The following is a 23,776-nucleotide window of genomic DNA, read 5'->3' on the forward strand; positions in this document are numbered from 1 at the left end:
GCTACATTAGTTGCAGCACGTGGGCCTAGTTGCTCTGCAGCATGTGGGATCTTCCCATACCAGGGATCGAACCCTTGTCCCCTGCATTGGCAGGCCGATTCTTAACCACTGCACCACCAGGGAAGTCCCAAACATTGTACTTTTAGAATCATATTGTAGATTGGTGTTTCCAGAGGCAGTGAGTAGCCCATATGGTTGGGGTAGTGAGGAGAAGGGGAACATGGCCCACAGTGAGATTTGTAGAATCTAAATACCAGCACAGGAGTGTGGGCTTTATTTTACTGGTGGGCTTTTGAGCAGGAAAGTGTCATGATATAAGGGGATATGAGGATCACTGACATAGAGGATAGTTGCATAGAGGATTCCAGTGCAGGAGACATTGACAAGCACTGAGCAGCTAGATCCTGGCTGGAATGGAGAGGAGGAGGGGGTGCCACCTGGGCAGAACCCTAGCAGGAATGAAGTGAGCGGAGACCCTGGTCTTGTTTGTCCAGAGCCATTGAGTTGGACCAGCCACCTCTATGAAAGAGGACCTCGTCACAGAAACCCTCAGGCAGAGATAATGTGGCTTTGATCACAAAAAAAGTACACAATCTTTATTCTCTGTAAAGGAAAAATTTTAAAAGAGGCATCACTATGACGAAAAAAAGTTAATATATGTAATATTTTTAAAAAGCCATTTAGCACCTAATCGAGCATGGTACAGTATACAAGAAACCCTGCTGATATGCCTTCTCAGTATATAATTTAAGATTATCCTTCCTTGATTTATTTTACATCATAATGGGATTCCACCGAGGTCCCCCAAGCTTCCCACCAGCACCAGGGAGGAGAGATGAAATCTGGGACAGGCAGAAGGAACCCTTGTCCTGCTTGTCAGCTCCTTTTATTTGGGACTCATTTGGTTGTTAGTTTTGTGTGTTTGTAAACAGAAAAAGGACTAGAACAGACAGGGTTCTGCCTGTCTTTAAGGCTGGAGTCCCAGGTCACAGCTGCAGAGTACTGGGGAGCTGGTCCTCAGCCCCCAGGGCCCTGAGTTGGTCTAGCCCCCTGGGTCCAGGTGGGTGGATTTGGAAAATTCGATCTCAGCTTTGACTTGCACTTAAGTGGGGTGATTTCAGGCCCTGATGTGAAGAGGAATTACCGTAGTCTATCTGTGCAGGAGCCACTGAGAGTGGAAGAGGATCTGGAAGAGGAAGTGGGGCGGAGTGGGGGCTGGGTCACGCTTAGTGTGCTGGGGCTCAGTCAGGGGGGGCGGTGTCAGCTGGGGGAGGGCAGGTTTGAAAGGGCTCCCTGTTAGCGTTGTCAGTGAAAATACAGTCGCCCGGTTAAACTTGAATTTCAGATAAACAAATAATTTTGTCGTATATGTCCCCAATATTGCATGGGACATACGTATACTAAAAAAAAATTGTTGTTTATCTGAAATTCAAATATAACTGAACATCTTGCCCCCTCTCCCCAGTCACCAAATCTGGCTCGCTGGGGAATTCTCATTCCCCATCTCCTACCAGATCCACCCTGTGAACCAACTTGCAAGGGCAAGCTGGCTTGTCCAGAACAGAATTCGTGCAAAATAGCAGATTGTGAGGGGGTCTTCCCCAGCTTATTTCCTTCTATTCCAAACTGTTCATTCCTCATTCCTCTTTGCTGTGTGCCTTTCTCAAGACTGGTTAGTAGCAGGCCTATGGCAGCGGGCTCTTGGGTCCCCCCTGAAAACTCAGAGAGAAGAGGCAGCAAGGATGGCAGTGCCCAAGGCAAGCTGCTGGGAGTCCTTTCAACCTTTGCCATGGAGACACTGCACACACTGAGGACTGTCTCTTCACTTATGGCCAAATCAAACCTGCAGCCTACACACAGCCAAAGATTGGGTTTCTGAAGTGCTGGGGTTTTAGAAATGCCGGCGGAGTTGTACATATGCCTAGGCATCTCCTCTGGGTTTCCACTAGGAGACCAGAATTCCAAACATTCCCCACTCACGGGGTTTCTCCTGGTGTTGGTCCTGGGACCTCCCAGACCCAAACCATATGTAGGCCTGGTTTTAAAAGCAAATGCTGAGGCCACTGCCAGGACTGAGGTTTGCTGTATTGTCAGGTGTCCCTGTTACTCCACCTGGTGTAATGTAGGTATCCCTTCACACACACACACACACACACACACACACGCGCGCGCGCGCGCCTCTTCCATGTGGTTGGACATGTCCTGTGAGGTCGGCCGGCACAAGGAAAACCAACCCTTATTTAGGCCTTGCTTACTTGTTGTGAATGATACCTGCTATTATTTACTAATTAAGTATTTTACATAAGGACATCTGAAGGGGCTCAATATTTGATAATTATTTTTAGTAGAGAAGAAAGCTGGTCAGCATTTAGACCCTTGTGCCTGAGGTGCGAGATCATTTTTAAGCTACAAACTCCTTCCTGGAAGGCCGTAAGCAGAATTCCATCAGATTTTACTGACGTTTCCTCTCCATTCATAACCTTAGTGTCTGCACAGTGGCCTTAGCATCTATTAAAACCTGGCACACAGATTCCTGCTTTTTTGATGGGTGGCGTGTGTGTGTGTTTGATGTGTTCATCTCTTTTTCACTCTCAGGTCCAATTTGCTGAAATCACCCTTCCCAGTGGGGCCTTGCTCAAGACCCCTCTCTCATACCCAGCACTCTCTTCCTCCTCACCCCATTGTGTGTTTAGTGAATGGGAGAGGGAAACACTGAGGCGTGCTAAGCTTAGCCAAGCCATTTGGACCCTATTGGGTTACGGAGCATCATTTTACCTGGATTTGCACCGTCTGTTGCTATTGGCCTTCTGGCTGCAGGAGGAGTAAGGTTACAGCAGGAGAGGTCAGGAGGATTAGTACTGAGATACAGCATCGGCCAGTTGATAATTACTTCGGAGATCATGTCTCAGAAGAGAGTCTGGTCCCTCTTTCTGGCCTCAGAGAGAGGAAAGGCTGCCCTTTCCCCATCCAGCCGGCTCCTCGTATTCTCTCTGCTAGTCCCTCCTGGATCATAGTCCTGTCCTTTCTTTATTAAAGTATATCTTACATACAGCAGAATTCAGCTTCTCTGGCGTGCAGTTCTGTGGATTTGGCAAAGGCATATAGATGTGTAACTACCAGCACAATCATGATATGGAACAGTTCCATCACCCTGAAAGATTTCCTCCTGCTGTCCCTTTTAGCCGACCTCTCCTCCTGCCTCCTGGCAACCACTGATCTGTTTTCAGTCCCTGCAGTTTTATCTTTGCCAGAATGCCACATAAATGGAATCATATAGTATGTAGCCTTTTGAGTGTGGCTTCTATCACTCAGCATAGTGTATTTAAGACTCATTCGTGTTGTGTGTTATCACTAGATTGTTCCATTTTCTAGATGGGTAGTATTCCATAAACATTCCTGCACAGATTTTTGTGTGAACATAACTTTCCATTTGATTTGGACAGATACCTAGGAGTGAGGTTGCTGGTCACATGGCAGGCATAAGTATGAGAAATGCCAGAATGTTTCCCAAGGTGGCTGTACCATTTTTCATTCCTACTAGCAAGGTATGAGAGTTCCAGTTGCTACACACTCTTACCTGTGCCAGTGTTGGCAGTTCTTTCTTCTTTTCTTTTCGCTTTCTATTTTATTTTAACCATTCTAATAGTGTTTAGTAGTATCTCATTGTTTGTTTTAAATTTGCATTTCCCTAATGGCTAATGATTTTGAGCATCTGTCTCTGTGCTTATTTGTCATCTTATATCTTCTTTGGTGAATTGTCTACTTAAATATTTTGCTCTTTTAAAAAGTGGGTTGTTGGTTTTCTTATTTTTGACTTGAGAGCTCTTTATGAATTTTGGGTACAAGTCTTTTTATTAGATATATGGTTTACAAATAATTGTTCCCATTCTGCTGCTTGTCTTTTCATTTTCTTAACAGTGTCTTTTGAAGGCAAATGTTCTTAATTTTGATGAAGTCTGATTTATCAATTTATCATTTCTTTTCTTTTATGGATCATGTTTTGCTGTGGTATATAAGAAATCTTTGCCTAACCCAAAGTCTTGTGTTTTCTTCTGGAAGTTTAATAGTTTTAGGTTTTACATTCAGGCCTGTGAACTGTTCTGAGTAAATTTTTATGTTTTGAGTTAATCATATGGGTATCCAATTTTTCTGGCACCGTTTGTTGAGAAGATTTTCCTTTCTCCATTTAGTTGCCTTTGTATATTTGTCAAAAATAAAGGTGTGATAAATGATTTGCAGATATTTTCTCCCATTCTGTGGGTTGTCTTTTCACTTTCTTGATGATTCCTTTAGAAGCACAGGACTTCTTAAATTTGATGAAGGGCAGTTTATCTCTTTTTTTATCTTTTATCATTTGTGCTTTTGGTGTAATGTATAAGAAGTCATTGCCTAATGTATAAGAAGTCATTGCCTAATCCTAGGCCCATTATTCCTATATTTTCTTCTAAGAGTTTTATAACTGTAGCTCTCATGTTTAGGTCTCTGATCCACTTTGAGTTAATTTTGTATATGGTATGAGTTATGAGGTACAACTTCATTTTTTTGCATGTGGATATGAAATTATCTCAGTATCATTTGCTAAAAAGACTATTCTTTTCCCATTGAATTGTCTTGGTACTCTTGTTAAAAATCAGCAAACCATAAATGTAAGGGTTTATTTCTGGACTCTCAATTCTATTCCATTGATCTATATTTCTATCCTTAGGCCAGTACTGCACTAGATTAATTACTGTACTTTTATAGTCAGTCTTAAAATTGAGTAGTATGAGTCTTCCAACTTGGTTCATCTTCTTCAAAATTGTTTTGGCTATGCTAGTTGTTTTGCTTTTCCATATAAATTTTAGAGTCAGCTTGTCAATTTCTTTTTAAAACCCTGGTTGGGTTTTGATTATGATTACGTTGCATCTATACATCAATTTGGGGTGAATTGACATCTGAACAATACTGAGTTTTCCAATACATGCACATGGTATGTCTCTCCATTTATTTAGGTCTTTTAAAATTTCTTTCATTAGTGTTTTATAGTTTTCAGTGAACAGGTTTGCAATATTTTGTTAGATTTATGGATAAATATTTCATAGTTTTGGTGATATATAAATGGCACTTTAAAAAAATTTCACTTCTGATTGTTGCTTGCCTGTAGAAATACAGTTGGTTTTTTGTATATTGACCTTGTTTCCTGTGATCATGTATCTTTGTATTCTAAACTTGCTTATTAATTCTGGTAGCTGTTTTGGAGATTCTTTGGGATTTTCTACACAGACAAACATGTCATCTGCAAATACAGACAGTTTTATTTCTTCCTTTCCAATCTGTATGCATTTTATTTTTTTCTCTTATCTTATTGCATGGCCTCGGACCTCCAATATGAAGTTGAATACATGTAATGAGAGAGGACAATCTCACTTTGTTCCTGATCTTAGGGGAAAACATTCAGTCTTTCACCATTAAGTATGATGTTAGCTATATGTTTTTGTATATGCCATTGATTGGCATATACCAGGATTGAGGAATTTCCCTTCTATTCCTAATTTGTTAGGAGCTAAAAAAAAAAAAATCTTGTATAGGGACTTCCCTGGTGGTCCAGCGGTTAAGACTCCACATTTCCAGTGCGGGGGACACTGGTTCGATCCCTGGTGGGGGAACCAAGATCCCAATGCTGCACAGTGCGGCCAAAAAAATAAAATTAAACTAAAAATCTTGCATAGATGTTAAGTTTTGTCAAATACTTCTTCAGTAACTATTGAAATAACCATACGGTTTTCTATTTAGTCGGTTAATGTGGTGAATTACATTGATTTTTGATGTTGAAACAGACTTCCATTCATGGCCATGTTGCATCATCATGCTGCATTATTCTGTCTGAGGGTAACTTTTCATATTCTCCTTTCCAGTTTCTCCTCACTCCTTTTTTTATCGTCCAGCACCTTCCTCTCACCTTTCAAAAGCTATCCCCTAAAGAGAACATTCTTCAGAATTCCCTGTAGTCTGCACCTTCACCTCCACCTCCTCATCTCCTTCTCTCTCCTTAGCCCTCTCTCAGTGGTCCCCAGCGACTTCCAGGAGGTGTGCCCTTGGGCTCTCCCTTCACAGTCATTGCATTGCTTCCTACTGCAGGCTGCAGTCTGTTTCTTCCCTGCCCTTGGGGGCTCTTCTTTCTGAGTCAGCTCTGCCTTGCCAGCCCCCAGCCTCATGTAGGTCTTTGTTCCCTCATGCTTTGGGCTTCAGTGGTAGCCTCCTGGCCCATCTCTCGACGCCCTGCATTCCTCTTGCCCCATGAACCTTCCTGAAGCCGTGTGCTCATCCTGCCATTCTTTGCTTCAGCAGTGTTCGTGGCTCCTGTTGTAGGATTGTGCCAGCACTTGTCAGCCTAACATTCAGATGCCTCTTCATTCTGGCTCCAGTCTGCCTTTCCAGCTTCAGCTCCTCTCTGTGGACTTGCCCTCAGGATCAGAGAGCCTGGGTTATTTACTCAAGGACCCTGAGTACCTCGCAAGCCTGAGCTTCCTGGATGCCCTCTCCAGGGACACCCTTTCTTACGTCTGCCAGCCTCGGCAAACATGCCCCTAACCGCAGGCCCAGGGAGCCCGGGCCTGCCCAGCGGTCTCTCCTCACTCTGTGCTCTCTTCCGCTCCCTCTTGCTTGGCATGAGTCAGTTTCTGCTTCCTGTTGCTGGTTCTCTGTCAGTCTTGACCGCTTATCTCCTCAACTGGACTGTAAGCTTCTGTAGAGCAGGGGTCTTCTTTGCTTGTGATAAATAGGTTGGGGTTTTTCTCTGCAGTGCGTTTACATAAGATGACAGTGGTAGGATTCGGGGGTGGCTGAGGTTGGGGTGGGGGCGCTGGGACTGAGCAGCTGAGTTGGTGGAGCTGTGGAGCTGGTAATCTGAGTTTGCCCCTTCCCTGAAGGGTCCTCAGGGAGGCATCTGGAGGGGAGCCAGGAGGTGCTTGAGGGGAGCCCACAGTGTCCTTCAGCCAGAAAATCAGAATTTTTTGTGTAGCCGAGGAGAGAGCAAGACTGAGACGGGAGAGGAGAAGTCTCTTTCTGTGCATGGACTGGGACAGACGTGGTATAGGATGTCTCCAGGGAAAGATGGCAGCACATCTGGTATGGAGCCCACATGGCTCTGGGCCTGAGAGCCTGGGTGGAGGTCAGGGCCACCTCAGAGCTGGGCTGGGGAAAGCCTTCAGGTAGAATGCAGAGCAGAGCCAAGGACAGGACCTCTAGGTCCAGAGACACCCTGGAAGAAGAGTCGCTGCCAGGCAGCTGAAGTCCCAGAGGGAGGCCCTTTGGGATCCCAATAGACAAGTGGACTAGAGACCAGTGCAGGGCTCCTGGGGGCTGGAGGAGCCGCAGCGGGAGGCGCAGGGGTCGGCCTGGGCTCCCCTTCTGCAGTTGGGACTAAGAACTAAATGCTTGGAGGGAGTGATTGAGGTCTAGAAAGCTGAGCCTCTGTGTGGCTTCTGTCCGGTATGGCCTGAGGCAAGGGCAGGACCAGGATCTGTTTACCAGATACCCCAGGAGCTGTACCTGCCAAGAGAAGTTCTGAGCAAACAGTACCTTTGCCAGGACCTGGAATGTGCTATGTCAACCCTGCTTTTGTGGGTTGAGTTGTGTTTTCCCTTAGCTTTTCAGTAAGTATTGCTTTCAAAAGAATTGCAGCCTTGTCTCTGACCCGAGGGACAGTGGTCTTTCTCCACATACATCTCTGTCTGCACCGAGGAGGGCATCCGTGAGGAGTGGCGGTAATGGTGGGTGCTTGCCAACAGGTGTGCTGGTGGGGTCGTCAGGAGGCCCTGGTGCTGGTACAGAGAAAGAGATGAGACCTGTGTGGACACAGCCCTGCTGGCCAGGGACCTCATCCTTCCCTCAGTCCCCAGAGGACTTCACACAGTGCTGGGTATCAGCAAGTATTTGCTTCTTGGAGCTGATTCCTGGGGAAGAGCCAGCTAAGGCCTCTCTGTGGAAGAGCAGCCCTTTGTCCTATGTGGACCCTGTCGCACTTTCAAACAATGAAACCCTGTCCCCCTCAAGGAGCCTTCCCTGCCGTGCCCTTGCCGCCCCCAACACACACAGCTCTGTCACAGCGTCCCCAAGACACCTAACCTTTTAGCCTTTGGTACCGTGGACACGGCCAGTGCGAGTATTCAGTGACTCAGCATCCTTGGGGCCATATTGTGTCACAGGCCAGCCAAGCTTTAGCCTCTGAGGACATCAGAGAGCCTGACTGATGACACTTGGCTACTCCCAGCAGTTGGCTGCGGGTGGGTGCCCTTGGCATTTGTTTGCGGGCAGCTAGGTGTGCGTTTGCAACCGTGGGGCCCGGGGGGCTCCGAGCTCTGGGACTGGGAGGGTCATGGCTGAGGCTCCAGTGCCTGGTGCCTGCTCCAGGCCTGAGCTCCGTGTCCTCCTCTCTCCCTCTGCAGCTCGTCTCCAATGTCCTCATTTTCTCCTGCACCAACATCGTGGGCGTCTGCACCCACTACCCGGCTGAGGTCTCCCAGAGACAGGCCTTCCAGGAGACCCGGGAGTGCATCCAGGCTCGGCTGCACTCGCAGCGGGAGAACCAGCAGCAGGTGAGTGAGGCCCTCCTGCCCTGAGCACAGCTGGCAGGGAGCCTGCCTCGGCCCAGCTGCTGCCTGCCCACCAGCTGTGCTCAGGGCAGCTGTCCAGCCCCGCCTCCCTGGGGGGGTGCCCAGCCTATGGGGAACGTTTCCCCTGGAGGGAGCCCAGCGTTCCTGGCTCTGTGGGAATGCTCTAGGGGCGGCTCTGGAGCACCAGCTCTAGCCCTGCCCTTGCCTGTTGCGTCCTCAGTCTCCCTGGGGTTTGCAAGCAAACCAAGCAGCTCGGGCGGCAGGAAGCAGCCCTCCGCCTCTCCCCCGGGGCTGATGAGTTGGGGTGGTGAGAGCATCAACCTTCCCTCCTGGGATCAAGGTGCCCGCCAGGCGAGGGGGGAGGGGGGAGGAGAGGAGACCAAGCTGTCAGCCCCTGTGACACCCTCACTAGGCACTTCCTCTGTGATGATCTCTGGGGTTTGGTTAGTTGAGAGAAAGGAAGACGACTGTGTCTCACCCTAACCCTCACCCTCAGGAGACTCCTGGGCCGGGAGGCAGGCCATTCATGCAGCTCACAGACTCGGGGGCTTCTCCCCGTGAGCCCCGGGCAGAGGGACCTGCCCCTGTGTACTCCTCTGGCTGAGGCGGGGCAAGGACTGAGGACTTGTCAGGGTTCCCTACCTGGCATCCTGGGGGTGTCCTGTTTGGGGTTCAGGTCTGGCTGGCTCACCACTCTCTTCTCCTGTGTGTGAACCAGATAGAAGTTGGGATCTCTGAGACTGTGCATGGCTCCCAGACAGCAGGCCCGGAGGGAGACCCTGGGGGAGAGTGGGCAGGTCAGCAGGGTGCTGGGGCTCCCACTGGGCTTGGACTCGTCCCGGCTCTCAGAGATAAGGTTACTCCAAAGCGGAGGGGCCTCCCTCTCTTCTTAGGTTCGTGTCTTGCCAAACCCTGCACGAACACTGGAGGAGGAGTCCTCTTCTGTGCTGCACACCGTGTCGGCCGACGACAGGTGTAAACACGGAGGTCTGCCTTCAATCGTGAGGACAGGGAACCGGAGGCCTGGACGGCAGTAGTCATCTGTGCCCTCCCGCCCAGCACGGCGTGTGCGCTGTGAACACCCCACGAGCACAGAGTTTGCCACAGTGTGAGGGCCTCTCTGCCTCTGTCTGGATTCAGCCCACGGCTGGTGACATCCAGATGGCTGAGCCGGGGGGAGAGCTCTGCTGAGCCTCTCCAGGCCCTCCCCCAGTCACCATCTGCCCCTGCTTCCCTTCCAGCCCCGCGCCCGGCCGCTGTGCCTGGCTAAGTCCCCAGCTCAGGCAGTCCAGTCTGAGGCCTGGCCTTCCCATGTGCTCTCTTAGCCCCATCTGGGCTCCAGGTCCAGCCTCTTGAATGAAACCTGTCCCCAGGGTGTCCCTGAGTCTTCCCACTGTCTCTTCTTGACAAGCTTGCCTCACCTCTCTGCACCCTGCTCACCCCCAAGCTCCTACCTGCCTCAAAAGCCCCCCTCTCATCCCTGTTCCAGACCCCAGCATCTCTCACGTGAGATCAGGATACCTTCCTTCCCCTCTGGATTAGGGAATGTTCCCCCTCACTCCTGGGTCCTGTCCCTTCTCCAGTAAAATTAGCATCTACAGGGCTTCCCTGGTGGCGCCGTGGTTGAGAGTCCGCCTGCCGATGCAGGGGACACGGGTTCGTGCCCCGGTCCGGGAAGATCCCACATGCCGCGGAGCGGCTGGGCCCGTGAGCCATGGCCGCTGAGCCTGCGTGTCCGGAGCCTGTGCTCCGCAACGGGAGAGGCCACAACAGTGAGAGGCCTGCGTACCGCAAAAAAAAAAAAAAAAAAAAATTAGCATTTACAGTGCCTCACAGTTTACTTGCACTGGCCCTGGCCGGGCTGGACGTTCCAGAAATTCCACAGGGATTTGGGGGAGAAAATATGTTTGCCATACCATGTTTCAGGCCAAGGTACTGGGGAGGGGAGGCATGCTTCCAGGGGACAGGACTCCTCACCTAGCCGGGGCCCAGAGTCAGGCCTCCCCTGCCCTCTGCAGGAAAGGATGCTCTTAGATCTGAGGATGCTCCTGGGTGCCACCTGACGAGGGGACTCAGCACTGTTCCCCAGCCAGCCCCTGCCCACTCATCCTGGCCCTCAGCCCCAGGGCTAGTTATAAATGTAGGAAGGTCTCTCATGAATCTATACAATTTGTAGCACACTTTCTCCCAGTCATCCTGTATTTCCACAGAATTGTCCTTTAGCTTGTATTGATATTTTTATCACCAGCAGCTGTTCACTGAGAGTTCAGTAAATATGAAACGGCCTTTAATGGCCGTGTGCACTGATGTCTGGGGTGGCCAGACCAGCCCACAGAGAGCACCATTCCTCACTAGTCCACTAGAGTTTCCTAAGCATAAGGCTGTCAGCTCTGGAGCTGAACAAGACGCAGTTCCCACCCTCAGGGAGACCCCAGTAACAGACCATGGACATTGAAATGCAGAGTGATCAGGGGGTCTATAAGAAGGCCCAGGGTGGCAAGGGGATGCTGGAAGCTGGAGCCAGGACCCTCCTCCTGGGAGAGGGCTGAGCCCGAGGTAGGTTAGCAGCAGTACTTGAGGATGGTGATTCTAGTTGAGGAGCAAGGCCTTGACCTTCGTGATCAGGACGGGGGTGCCATGGACAAAGGCAGGGAACTTGAGAAGAAGGACCATCGGGGGCATGGTGAGCATGGTGTGGGCATGATGTCATCTGCTGGTGGCAAGACATAAGGCGGGCAGCCGGCCGAGGCAGTGGGTGTGGGAGGTGAGCAGCGGAGGCGCTGATGGAAACCTTGCTCCCAGAGGCCAGGAGGAGGGAGGGGAGCAGCAGAAGAGTCTTAGGGCCACGTGAGAGAGCGGCCCAGCTTCTGGTGCTGAAGGAGTGGAGAGAGAATGAGGATGGCTGGAGACCGCCAGGAGGAAAGGCTCCAGATGAGAGGATTCGTGAGTGAGCCTGGCAGAGCTCCTGGTGTGGGGAGGGGGCTACAGAGGGTGCAGGTAGAGGTTGGACCTCTTGGAGCAGGCAGGCCCCGGAGGAGAACACAGAAAGGGGGCCAAGTCCAGACCCCATCAAGGGCTGCCATGACCCTACCCAACTTCACAGGGTGGCCCTGGCCCCTCTCCTGGCTTTTCTCCAACCTCTCCTTCAGCCGGTCTTAATTTCTTGGTTTCTCAAAGTCGGCAAGCTTTCCCATCCTCCTGGGCCACCATCCCCTACGTCGAAATGGAGCCCCCTCCTTCACAGGTCATCCTCTGGTGCCCACGAAGCCTTCTGTGACCACCCTGCTTCTCCCCAGCCTGCGTCAGGTCACCCTGCTCAGTGCCCTGTAGTACCTGTAGCCCCACAAGACTGGGAATTTGTGAAGGAGGAACTTTGCCCGTCTTGTTCACGGTTATCACTCCTGGCACCCGGCATGACGCCAGGAACATGGGCGGTGCTCAGTGAATATTTGGTGACTGAACGAATCTCATCGAGAGCTCCCAACAACCCCATCCCTATTTATAGATAAGGAACTGGAGGCTCAGAGAAGTTCAGTCATTTGCCCAAAGTCTCAGGTGACACCCAGGATTCTGACCCCAGGTGCCTGGTACTACACATTCACCAGGAGTACTTTTCCCCAGGTACGCGGAAGAACCAGGAGCTGTCCCAGGGAGATGGGGGCCAGGTAGCCCTGGGGCATGACTCCACACCCAGCACAGACAAGCGTTAGCTCCATGAGTTTCCGGAGAGCCTGAAAAGTTTTCCAGGGCCCTGTGGGTGGGGGCTCAGGTGGGGAGGAGTGAAGCCTGGGGAGGGGAGGGGACTGCCAGGCAGGGGGAGGAGCTGTGATGAAAGCATCTGCTTCCCTCCCCAGGAGCGGCTCCTGCTGTCTGTCCTTCCCCGTCATGTTGCCATGGAGATGAAAGCAGACATCAATGCCAAACAGGAGGATATGATGTTCCATAAAATTTACATCCAGAAACATGACAACGTGAGGTAGGGGTGAGGCTGGGGGGCAAAGGCAGGGTGGGAAGACTGAACCCCAAAAGAGGTGACATGTCCCTTCCCTCCCCTTCACGAGGGCACAGCCCAGCGGGGTGGTCTGGTGGCTTTGGAACGTGTGTTGTCTGGGGCACCCCAGCCCTGCCCCTCTAGGTCTGTTAAGTGAATTAGTATCGGTGGGGAGGAGGTGAGGCTGCAGCAAGGAGGAGGAAGGAGAAAGCAACACCACCAGCTCTTGGGGAAACTCCTAGCCTAACAAGGGAGACAGAAAGTACAGACTTGGGACCCACATGTCACCATCAATCTTCACCACCATCCAGCAGCCTCCATGCCTTCTAAGCTAGTGTGTGCCAGGCACTGTACCAGGCATTATCCACCTCGCTGCTAATCCTGTCAGGAGGCTGACAGCCCTGCAGGGTGGGGACTCTTATTAACATCCCTTGTTTAGAGATTGAGCTCAGAATGGCTAAGACCCCCGGCCAAGGTCACTCAGCCAGGAGTGGTAAAGCGGTGTGTGCCCAGGTCGGCCCACCTTGAAGCCCACGCTCCTTTTAGTGCGTGTTTGTGGCTTCCCTAGACGGAAGCTCTGACAGCAGGGACGAGCAAACAGATGTAGATTAACAGAGTGCAAAATCTGCTTCTGTGTTCCATGGGGACATGAAGCGATACAGTGGCCTTCATCCAGCATGGCTTCCTGGAGAGCCTGCTAATTCTCCCACATGCCCAGAAAAGGAGCTGCTGCGTTTGCCTTCGAGAGGGTTGCTTCCTCCTTGGGCGAGTTTTCCTAGGACCCACGAGTCCTCTAAGGTTGGTGTAAAGAGGACATTTTGGAGGTTTGGGCTGAATTTTCAAGTTTGGGTTAAAGAGAATAATACAAATTATTGTGTGTGGGTGCAGGTGCATGCACACACAAATACACACATTCGAGGTGAGGCTGATGGCAGCAGGAGTGGGGAGGGCATGTGTTGTCTTGCAGAGTGGACAGAGCTGCCCAGTCCCCAGGGTGCCCCGGAATCCGACACTGCCCATTCTGCCCGTGTGTCCTCCATCCAACTCCCAAGACAGATTTGAAGCCTTTGGGAGAAAATAGTACCTGGACAATATACTTGTCCTCAGTTTTCAGAGTATCCCAGCCCCATGACGCCCACCCACACTCCACTGTCAGGCAGGGAGAGTGTGGCCAGCAGCAGCCTCTCAGGAAGAAAGCTGCCCTGGCCGAGTCTCCACGCCGAGGAGGTGTCCCGAGGGGCTGCGGGCTCACCTCAAGAGGGAGGTGGGGTCCGGGCCTCGGTACGTGGTGCTGATGCGAGGTCTCCGTCCTCGGCTCGTCACATCTGCCTCTGTCCTCACGTGGTGGAATAATCACTAGCAGTAGTTAACGCTTGTATAGAGCTTTCTTTAACCCAAGCACTGTTCTAAGCGCTTTTGTATATTCGCTTAATCCCCACAACAAATATAAGAGGTTGGTACTATTATTATCTCCTTTTAACAGGTGAATAAACAGGCACAGAGATTAACTTGTCCAAGATCCATAACTGGTTAAGTGAGGGAATCGCCCCCAGAAAGCTTCTTGGTATTGGAGTTTTTACCTGGTCTGACTACTTGACAGATTTATTTCATACGCCAGCAGAAGGGGTTTGTGGATGACTCTGTAGGAAGGAGGCTTGAGGAGCCCTCAGGGAAGAGGGACTCAGAGGAGAGGAGGAGAGAGGTTTGGCTTCCCACCTGCGTGTGTGCGACTCAGGAGCCACGGGGCCTTTCCTGTCTGCTGGCTGCCCCTCAAATCTGGGGGGCCCCACCTTAGGACATGTAAAGAAACAGCCTTATTTATCAGAACAAGTCCCAGAGGTCCAAAGTTCAGGAGGGTCAAGGAGTGACCCGCCAGGTGGTTCCAGCACATACAAACCCCTGAGCTCCGCCCTTTGGAATTTTCTCTCTCGGTCCCGTCTTCACCACGCCGCTGGCCCTGGCGTTGCTCTGTTCCAGGCAGAGCATGGACAGAAGGTGCTTTCCTTGATTGCTCTTAGCACAGCAGAGCTTTCAGCAGATTTACTAAACTAAAAAGTGGAACCCAAAGGAAATCCAGAAAATTCACCACTCAGGAACCGTCTGGCGCTCAAGGCACAGGTTCTCAGCCTGGCTTGGCTGGCACGGCTGCCACGTCTGGCCTCCTCTGCATCTCTGTCCAGTACCTTGCCCTCTCACCCCTCTGTCCTCCCAAATGGGGGGGCTTCGTCTCACTTCCCGTCCCTCTGGTGCTGGCTCTTGGACCCACAGCCCTCCAGCAAAAGGGTTTGGTCAGAGAGGCTGACTCAGGCCTCTTCCGCAGTGACTGCCCTACGGAGTGTCCCACGCTCTGGGTGACACCCCCTCCCCCCTCCACTCCCACAAAGGCTGTGACTTCGGGTCAATACAAGAATCACAAGAGTGGCTAGAGCATCGGCACGGCAAGAATCAGAATCAGACCCAGCCATGGGGGGTGGGGATTGTCTGTTCTAGAATGCGCTCAGGATCAATAAGAGCAATCAGGAAAGAGATGAAAGGACAGAAGAGCTAAGATGCCATCATTTTCACGGGGACAGACATAATTCTGGCTCTGAAATTGCCAGGACTAGGGGTGGCTGGTACACATCAGAGGCCAGCCGCAAGCAATCATATGCAAATATCCCGCTGGGGCCCCTGCCCTGTTTCATCAGCCTCCGCGTGCTGCTCTTGGTGGAAACACATTGCTTGCTCTGGTCTCTGGTTTTGGGCTGAACCTTTGGCTTGGGTTGGGGGTTGAGTAGTAGGTGGAGGGATGACATCACAGTGTAGAAATGCACTTTGGGGCTTGACTCAGGGTCCAGTGGTTAACCCTGGGGCCCTAGGCAAGGCGGCCCTTCATGTCATTCTGGCTCTGCTGTGTGGCCAGGGCAAGTTACAGGCATTGAGCCACTCTGAACCTGTTTCCTCATCTGCATAATAGGATAGGAAAAGTACCTACTTAACAGGGTTTGTTAAAGAGGAAATGAAGGGCTTCCCTGGTGGCGCAGTGGTTAAGAATCCGCCTGCCCATGCAGTGGACATATGTTCGAGCCCTGGTCCAGGAAGATCCCACATGCCACGCAGCAACTAAGCCCGTGCGCCACAACTACTGAGCTGCGCTCTAGAACCCGCGAGCCACAAGTACTGAAGCCTGTGCACCTAGAGCCTGTGCTTCTCAACGAAGAGTAGCCCCCACTTACCGCAACTAGAGAAAGCCCGTGCGCAGCAATGAAGACCCAACGCAGCCAAAAATAAAATAAATCAATTTATTTAAAAAAAAAGAAAAACAGTAAATGAAATAATATGAGGAAAGCGCTTAGCACAATATCTGGCACAGAACAAGTGTTCACTAATTGGGAGCAGCTATTGTTACTGTTATTATTATGATTATTACGACACTCCTATCAGCAAAGAAAGGCCTGGGGATTCTCAGTCTGGAGTGGAAGGGTGATGAGTCACATTCGTCAATTCTCTGTGGAGTTGTAATATTTAGACAGGGTGATGACATGCTGTTCTCTAACCCCACTGAGAGCAAGGCCACAAGAAAAATAAATCAACTCTGAGGTGTGACAGTATGGGCCTGGATCTAAGGGAGAGAAGAGACTAATGGGTGGCCAGAGAGTTTGGCCTGGGCAGGGAAGGGGGACAGACAGGTGCCCATCACTTTCCGTGGCCTCATTCTCCCCAGGCCCCGAGGAGGATCATTGCACAGTATACAATTCTCAGGATTCCGGGGGGCCTGTTGGATGCTCTGGTGCTGGGCCACCACTGGCTGTGGGTTGAGGCAGGCCAGAGGCCAAGGAACCCGCAAGACCCCCGTGGAGCCCCCCAGATGCCTCTCCTGTCTGATGTGTCGGGTGGAGATGTTTCAGCCCCTTGCTGGACAGCTCAGTTGGGGCTGGGGCCATGGCTGGATTCAGACCTGTGACTTGAGAGCCCTCCTGCCTACCCTCCCCTCCCCCCAGACATCTGGCCCTGCTGCAGCCACAGCGCCAGGGTGAGAGGAGGGCCGTGCTGTCCCTACTCCTGGGACAAGGGCCTCCGGGACATGTCAGCAGAGGCTGTTCTGGGCTGGGGGCTCCTGGTGCTCTGCTCTGAGGGGAGGGAGATGGGGGTTGGAGGAAGGGACACCCAGAGAACGTACCACATGAGGGAGCAGAGTAAAGGTACTGATGCAGCCAGAACCCAGGTGCCACCGGGTTCCCCCTGCCAAGAGGTCACCATTGTGGAGGAAGATGAGTGTCTGTGTTGAGCAGGCTAGTTCACTCCCCACTCTGCCACTTAGTAGCTGTGGGCACTTGGGCAGGTCACCTAGTCTAAGCCTCGGTTTCCTCATCTGTGACATGGGAATGGTGATGTCCTTCCATTCATCCATTCAGCAGAGGTTTCACCTCTACCTCCATCGCTGGGAATCACCAGCTGTGCTCTCAGACACTTAGCCAGAGGCAGGACCGTGCTGGCAATGGCGGGGGGGGGGGACGGGACACTGTCTCTGTCATGGGGAAGCTCCTCTTCTGTTTGGGAGGACACACAAACAACAGGTTAATTAGTAAAATGGGGATGCATCACATGGGGAGTCGGGGTAGTGACCTGGCGACATGGACTTGGCATTCTGACAGAATACAGTGCGAGACAGCCCACCTCTCAGTCACTGAGGAGCAGAGCCTGTAGGAGGGGGGCCCTGGGGCTTCTTGCAGGGGTGCTGGAAGGGTAGGGCAGCTACAGCGTTCAGTGTGTAAAGCACCAGGCCCAGGAGGTGGCTGCACACTGCCCTGCGGAAGCAGAGCAGGCTCCTGGGCAGGCTACCAGGTGAGAGTCAAGGTCAGGTAACCCCAGAGGTTTCAGGAGGAAGGGAACACCCAGCCAGGCCTGAGAGGGTACTGAAGGGTCCCCTGCTTCCGCAAGGGTCCCTGCTGGATGAGAAAGACCTGTACCTGATTGGCCAGTACGCTGGAGCCCTTAGGTTTTACAGGTTGCAAATGGTGGGATCATTCCAGACTCTGCTCTCTGTGGGGGTGGAGAGAAGGCCACCTCCTCCAGGGGGCGCTGGTCCTCTGCTGAAGGAGTGCCGGGGCGGGGCGGGGTGCAGTCTTGACTCACTGGCTTGAATGAGAGCCTCATTCTCAGAGACCCAGGAGCCCTGTGGGGCTGGAGCTGGGGGCCTGGCAGAGGAGCTGCTGTCCCGGGGGTGGAAGTGAGGTTACACCTTCGCCCTACACAGGGTGGGTGTAGCAGGGTCTGGGGAGGGCTGCCCTTCCCCCGCCCTTCCCTTCTTTCCCTGTCTCTCCCCAGCCTCCCCCTTTTAAGGTTATCGGCTCCTCTCCTGTCTCCTTCAAGGGCTTGGCTGCGTCCCCAGGTCACTCCAGGCGTCTGGCTCAGCTACAGCGTGGTTCTGAATTATAATGACCACTCCGCAACGTCTGCGATGCTCTGATACCCGTGGGCGATTGTGCACCCTGTGGGCAGAGATTGAAAATGTTTACCTCCCCATGTCCCCAGCCAGCGGATGGACGAGAGGCGTGGCCCACAAACATGCAGCTTTCCTGTCTCCGGCTTGATATTAAGAAAAGTATTCTTTTCTTGTCATCTTCTGTATCAATTATAGATATAAGTGGTCTTATATTATCCTCTCATTCATTCCACAAACATTGATTGAGCTGCTACTGTGTGCCAGACATGACTCAAGAGGAGATGGGAAAGACACCATGCTTGCCCCTTAAGGAATATCCAGCCCTCACCAGTGAGGTAGGGCTGAGCCGGTGCTCTGGGGACGTGGCTGACGACCCAGCTGGAGCCGCTGGGGTTGGGTCTTTTCTTTCAAGCAGTCAATCAATTAATTATTTTTGTTGTGGTAAACTATACATAGTATAAAATGTGCCATTTTAACCATTTTAAGGGTGCAGTTCAGTGGTATTAAGAACATGCACATTGTTGTGCAACCGTCACCACCATCCGTCTCCGGAAGTCTTTTCATCTTGCAGAACTGAAACTCTTTACTCATTAAATACTAACTCCCCATTCCTCCCCTTCCCCCAGCCCCTGGCAACCACCGTTCCACTTCCTACGTATTTGGCGACTTCCAGGTGCCACATCTAAATGGGATCATCCAGTATGTGTCCTTCCGTGTCTTGCTCATTTCACTAAATGTCTTCAAGGTTCACTCATGTTATAGAATGTGTCCTGTTTTCCTTACCTTTTTAAGGCTGAATAATATTCCATTGTATGTATTTACCACATTTTGTTTATCTGTGCATCCGTAGATGGACACGTGGGTTTCTTCCATCTCTTGGCTACTGTGACCAGTGCTGCTATGAACATGGGTGTACAAATATCTCCTTGAGTCCCTGCTTTCAAACTTTGGGGGATATGCCTAGAAGTGAAATTGCTATATCGTATGGTAATTCTATTTCTGACTTTTTGAAGAGCCCCATACTGTTTTCCGTAGTGGTTCACGATTTTACCTCTGCACCAGCAGTGCACAAAGGTTCCAGTTTCTTCGCATCCTTGCCTGGGATTGGGTCTTGACAACAGACCTGAGTTTGTCCTGGGACACAGAATGGGGATCAGTGGGGAATGGAGCCAGCACTGCTCTGGACTCAAAATGGGGGGCCCTGGGGAAACTAGAAGAGAGAGAAGTTGGGGCACAGGGTCACTGACCGGTTAAACATGTCAGGCTATCTTGGAAACAGCTGGAATCAGTTGTGCTTTGTGATTCTGATTCTAATAAGAATTCAGACCTAAGAAGGCTGATTCTGGGCAGGGTGAGTCAAAGAAGGCATTGTGAAGGTGGAAGGGTTAGAATCTTCTTTCAGAAGGCCTGAAAGAAGAATGTGATTTATTTTCCATCTTTTAAAAATTAACACTTTTATTATACAAAGGATGTAGTTTCTTTATAGAAAAAGTGGGAAATAAGAGCAGCATGAGAAGAAAATCAAAAGCACCCATCTTCTCACCACTGAGAGGTCCCGACTGCGGCTTGGTTCTGGGGCAGTTCCCCTCCCTTCAGTGTTTCTCCTTTAGGGAGCATTTCCCCAGACTCTGGAAACAGAAAGCCTGCAAGTGCCATGAGGCTTCATTGTCTGGGTGGGGGGAGTAGGATTCGGTGGGCAGAAATAAGAGCGAGGCGCTGGGGCGTTGGAATGGGGTCGGCAGGAGGCCCTGAGGCCGGCAGTGGGGATCCCAGGACATACCTTGATCCCAGACCCCCTGGACCTGGTCCTGGTGGTCAGGCTTGTCACAGAACCCTCTGCTTCCTGAAGGAAGGTGTCCCGTCTCTGTGGGAGTGGAGAGGGCACGGCTGTCCCAGGGCAGATTCTCCCTGTAGGTGGATGTGTACCAACACCCAGTGTGTTCAGCGTCCTCTCGCTGGCTTTCCCCCTTTGCCTCTCGCAGCCTGTGTCCTCAGGCTGGTCCTCTGGCTGCTCCCAGTTCAGATGCCCCGCTGATCGTTTTCCACCGCCCCTCAGAAAATGCCCAGTCATCTGGAGCCCATTCTCAGCTGGGTGTTAATAGGACCACACCTGACTGTGTTGCTCACCTAGGGCACGGCAGAGGCCCATTGACCCTCCTTTATCTTACAAGGGGCCTGGACCTGGGTGGCTTTCTGGGTGGTAGGGCTTGGAGCAAATGGAGCGATGCTGAGGGGGCAGCCCTCTTGGTCCGGAAGAGACCCCTGGCTGTGGCTGGGCTTCCCCGAGCTACACACTGGGGGCCTCCAGGGCACTTCCTGCCCTGCTTCCCCAGAACCTTCCGCTGCCTCTGGGCCCACATTCCCAGGAGTTGGGCTGAGACCTTGCCATGCTCCCTTCCCAGCCCCCACCCCATGACCTCTGTTTCCCCAGGCCCCTGCTCTTCCTGGGCCCACCTGGACGGATGGCTTTCTTCTTGGCATTTCTCAAGTTCCCTCTCTGTGCCAGGCAGGGAGTGCTGGAGTTCAGACGGGTGGGTTCTCATGCTGCTGCCCGCCCAGGCCCCTAGCTCCTGGCTGTTCAGAGATGCTATGGAATGTGGCTTCTGCACAGGAACGGGATCAGATGCCGGCAGTTCCATAAGTCCTAGAGCCTGTTGGCAGTGAGAGGGAGCAACAGTGAGGAAAGGCACTTAACCAAAACTGCACGTGGGAAGGCTGAGCTGAAGCTGTGACAGAGCTGAAGGGCCTGTTGTGGTAATTGGGATGAAGAGCCTGCCCGCTCCTGCCTCTGGAACAGAATGCAGGCGACCATGAGTGATGGACGGCAGGCAATTAGGGAGGAGCGCACAGCCGGAGCGGGCCTACCCAGCTTCCGCAGACCCACCACGAGGGCCTGATCACGTTGCCAAGACAAGCTCTCAAGTGGGAGCTAATCGACGAATTAGTACCTTGCCACGTGTCTGGGCCCCGCGCTGTTGTAAAATGGCCTTCGGAATTACCAAGGAGCGGATCAGGCAATGTTGGCCAGCAGAACAGACAGCCTGCCGTTGGGTAAGCCTCGTAAAACAGAGGAGCCTCCAGAAGTGACAGACACGAAGCAGAATCCTCCCCCGAGGAGGCAGAGGAGTGTGACTTTGCCTGTGACAGGAGGTGGGGGAATGTGGAGGTGGCAGAGTCTCCACCAGCGTGGAGCAGAGGCTGCAGGGCTCAGACGTGGGACCTGTCCCAGCTCCGCACCAGCTAGAAGCCTTGCTTGGAGCAACCTGCTCCCTGGCTGCTGGTCTCTGTCACACCACCTGAAGGAAGGGAACCAGCAACCTGCCCCTCCCTGATTCCTCAGTAGCTGTCGAAAGAACTTCTTTTACGGAAGAATAGGTCCCAGCAGATTGGAGGGAGGGTCAGCCTTTCTTTTTGTTTTCTTTTTAAATTTTAATTAATTAATTTATTTTTTGGCTGCACTGGGTCTTCGTTGCTGTGCGCGGGCTTTCTCTAGTTGTGGCGAGCGGGACCTACTCTCCGTTGCGGTGCGCGGGCTTCTCGTTGCAGTGGCTTCTCTTGCTGTGGAGCGTGGGCTCTAGGCGCGTGGGCTTCAGTGGTTGTGGCACGCAGGCTCAGTAGTTGTGGCTCACGCGCTCTAGAGCGCAGGCTCATTAGTTGTGGCCCACAGGCTTAGTTGCTCTGCGGCATGTGGGATCTTCCCGGACCAGGGTTCGAACCCGTGTCCCCTTCTTTGGCAGGCAGATTCTTAACCACTGCACCACCAGGGAAGTCCCGGAGGGTCAGGCTTTCTAAGGCACCTGGAGGTCCCATCCACACGGATGTTGTTTCCGATGTCCTCTGGCACAGACCAGGAAGATGCCTGGCCTCCATCACTATTCTACCGTTTGTTCCGTGAACACTGCTGGATATCTGCTGGGTGCCAGGCCTGGGGCTCCCCACACTCGTGTCTCAGATAACGTGCTTGGGACCTCAAGAGGCCCAGTGGGGTAGAAGGAAGAGCTACTAGAGTTACTGGTCCTGCCTCTTCCTTGCTTTACACTATGAATATTCTCTTCCATTCAACAAATATATATTAGACACTGTGTGGGTTGAACTGTGCCCTCCTAAAAGATATGTTGAAGTGCTAACCCCTCGTATCTGTGAATGTGACCTTATTTGGAAATAGGGTCTTTGTGGATGAAATCAAGTTAAGATGAGGTCATGCTGGAGAGGGTGGGCCCCTAATCCAATATAAGTGGTGTCCTTACAGGAAGAGGAAAATGCCATGCAAAGACACAGATACACATGGACAATGCCTTATGAGGACAGAGACAGGTTGGAGTGACACAGCTGCAAGGTGAGGAGCACCAGGATTGACAGCCACCACTGGAGGTGGGAAGAAGAAAGGAGGGGTTCTACCCAGAGTCGCAGAGGAGCGTGGCTCTGCCGACACCTTGACTTCAGACTTCCAGCCTCCAGGACTGTTGTCTTAAGCGGCCCAGCTTGTGGTACTTTGCTATAGCAGCCCTAGGAAACTAACAGGCACCTACTCTGTGCTGTGTATTGAGCAGTTCCTCTGTGTGCCAGACATTGTACTAGGGGCCGGGATGTGGTATTGAAAGAAATAGACTAAATCCCTACTTCAGGACTTCCCTGGTGGCGCAGTGGTTAAGAATCCGCCTGCCAATACAGGGGACACGGGCTCAAGCCCTGGTCCGGGAAGATCCCACATGCTGCGGAGCCACAACTATTGAACCTGCGCTCTAGAGCCTGCAATCCACAACTGTTGAGCCCATATGCCACAACTACTGAAGCCCGCGTGCCTAGAATCTGTGCTCCGCAACGAGAAGGCGCCGCAATGAGAAGCCTACGCACCGCAATGAAGAGTAGCATAACGAAGAGTAGCCTCCGCTCGCCGCAACTAGAGAAAGCCCGTGCACAGCAACGAAGACCCAATGCAGCCAAAAACAAAAGAACAACAAAAAATCCCTCCTTCAAAGACTACATTCTAGTGGGGAGAGGCAGACAGGAACATGATAATAAATAACAACAACAATAATAAATAATATATTAAATGGTGAAAAGTGCAATGGAGAAAAATACAGTAGATAAGGGACTTAGACATATGGGAGGGGCTGTAGATTTAAATAGGGTGGAGGAAGCCTTGAGAAGGTGACATTTAAACCAGTACCCTGGTTCTCAACCCTGGCTGCGTATTAGAGTCACCAGGGAAGATTACAATAAAACAAAACAAAACAGAACAGAACAAAACCAATCAATAGCAGAGCCCCACCCCAGGCCGATGAAGTCCGAATCTCTGGGGATGGGGCTCCGGGACTTCTCCATATAAAAGCTCCAGGGGGATTCTGATGGACACCAGCTCTGAGAACCACTGGTCTAGCAGATGAAAGCTGCAGTGGAGAAAGTGCTCTCCTAGGCCCAGCCAGGTCCCTGTGGAGAAGGAGAAGGGTTGCAGGCCTGCCCATGTCCACACGTGGCGGGCAGAGGCCATCCTGGCTGAGTGGCTAGGTGAGCTCAAGCAGCTGCAGGGCTCAGGGCTCAGTGAAGCGAGGCCCCCGAGCCCTGGTCCACACACGTCTGCCTAGTGCTTCTAGGGGCCCGTGCTTTTCCTCCTGCCCTCTTCTCCCTGGCTTGGTGCTGCGGGTCACCCTGCCCAGTAGTGTTCCTGCCTCTGCCGGGTTTGGAGATTTTTTTTCCTTCCCACCATGGGGGGCGTCTCATCAGCCCCCAAAGCCAGGCTTCTGCTCTGTAGCCTGGGACCCAGTG

General features: G+C 52.0%; 1 protein-coding gene across 2 annotated transcripts in view; it reads left to right on the forward strand.

Annotated features, from left to right (window-relative positions):
• ADCY5 (adenylate cyclase 5) overlaps window positions 1-23,776 on the forward strand; it is a 157,437-nt gene that overhangs the window by 77,867 nt on the left and 55,794 nt on the right. For both annotated transcript variants that reach the window (XM_049710441.1, XM_004278826.4), the window contains exons 2-3: window positions 8,427-8,576; window positions 12,449-12,570. In XM_049710441.1, coding sequence (XP_049566398.1) covers window positions 8,427-8,576; window positions 12,449-12,570 — 272 coding nt within the window. The remainder of the gene's footprint in view (window positions 1-8,426; window positions 8,577-12,448; window positions 12,571-23,776) is intronic.

Source organism: Orcinus orca, chromosome 5 (assembly GCF_937001465.1).
Source record: "Orcinus orca chromosome 5, mOrcOrc1.1, whole genome shotgun sequence".
Lineage (NCBI taxonomy): Eukaryota > Metazoa > Chordata > Mammalia > Artiodactyla > Delphinidae > Orcinus > Orcinus orca.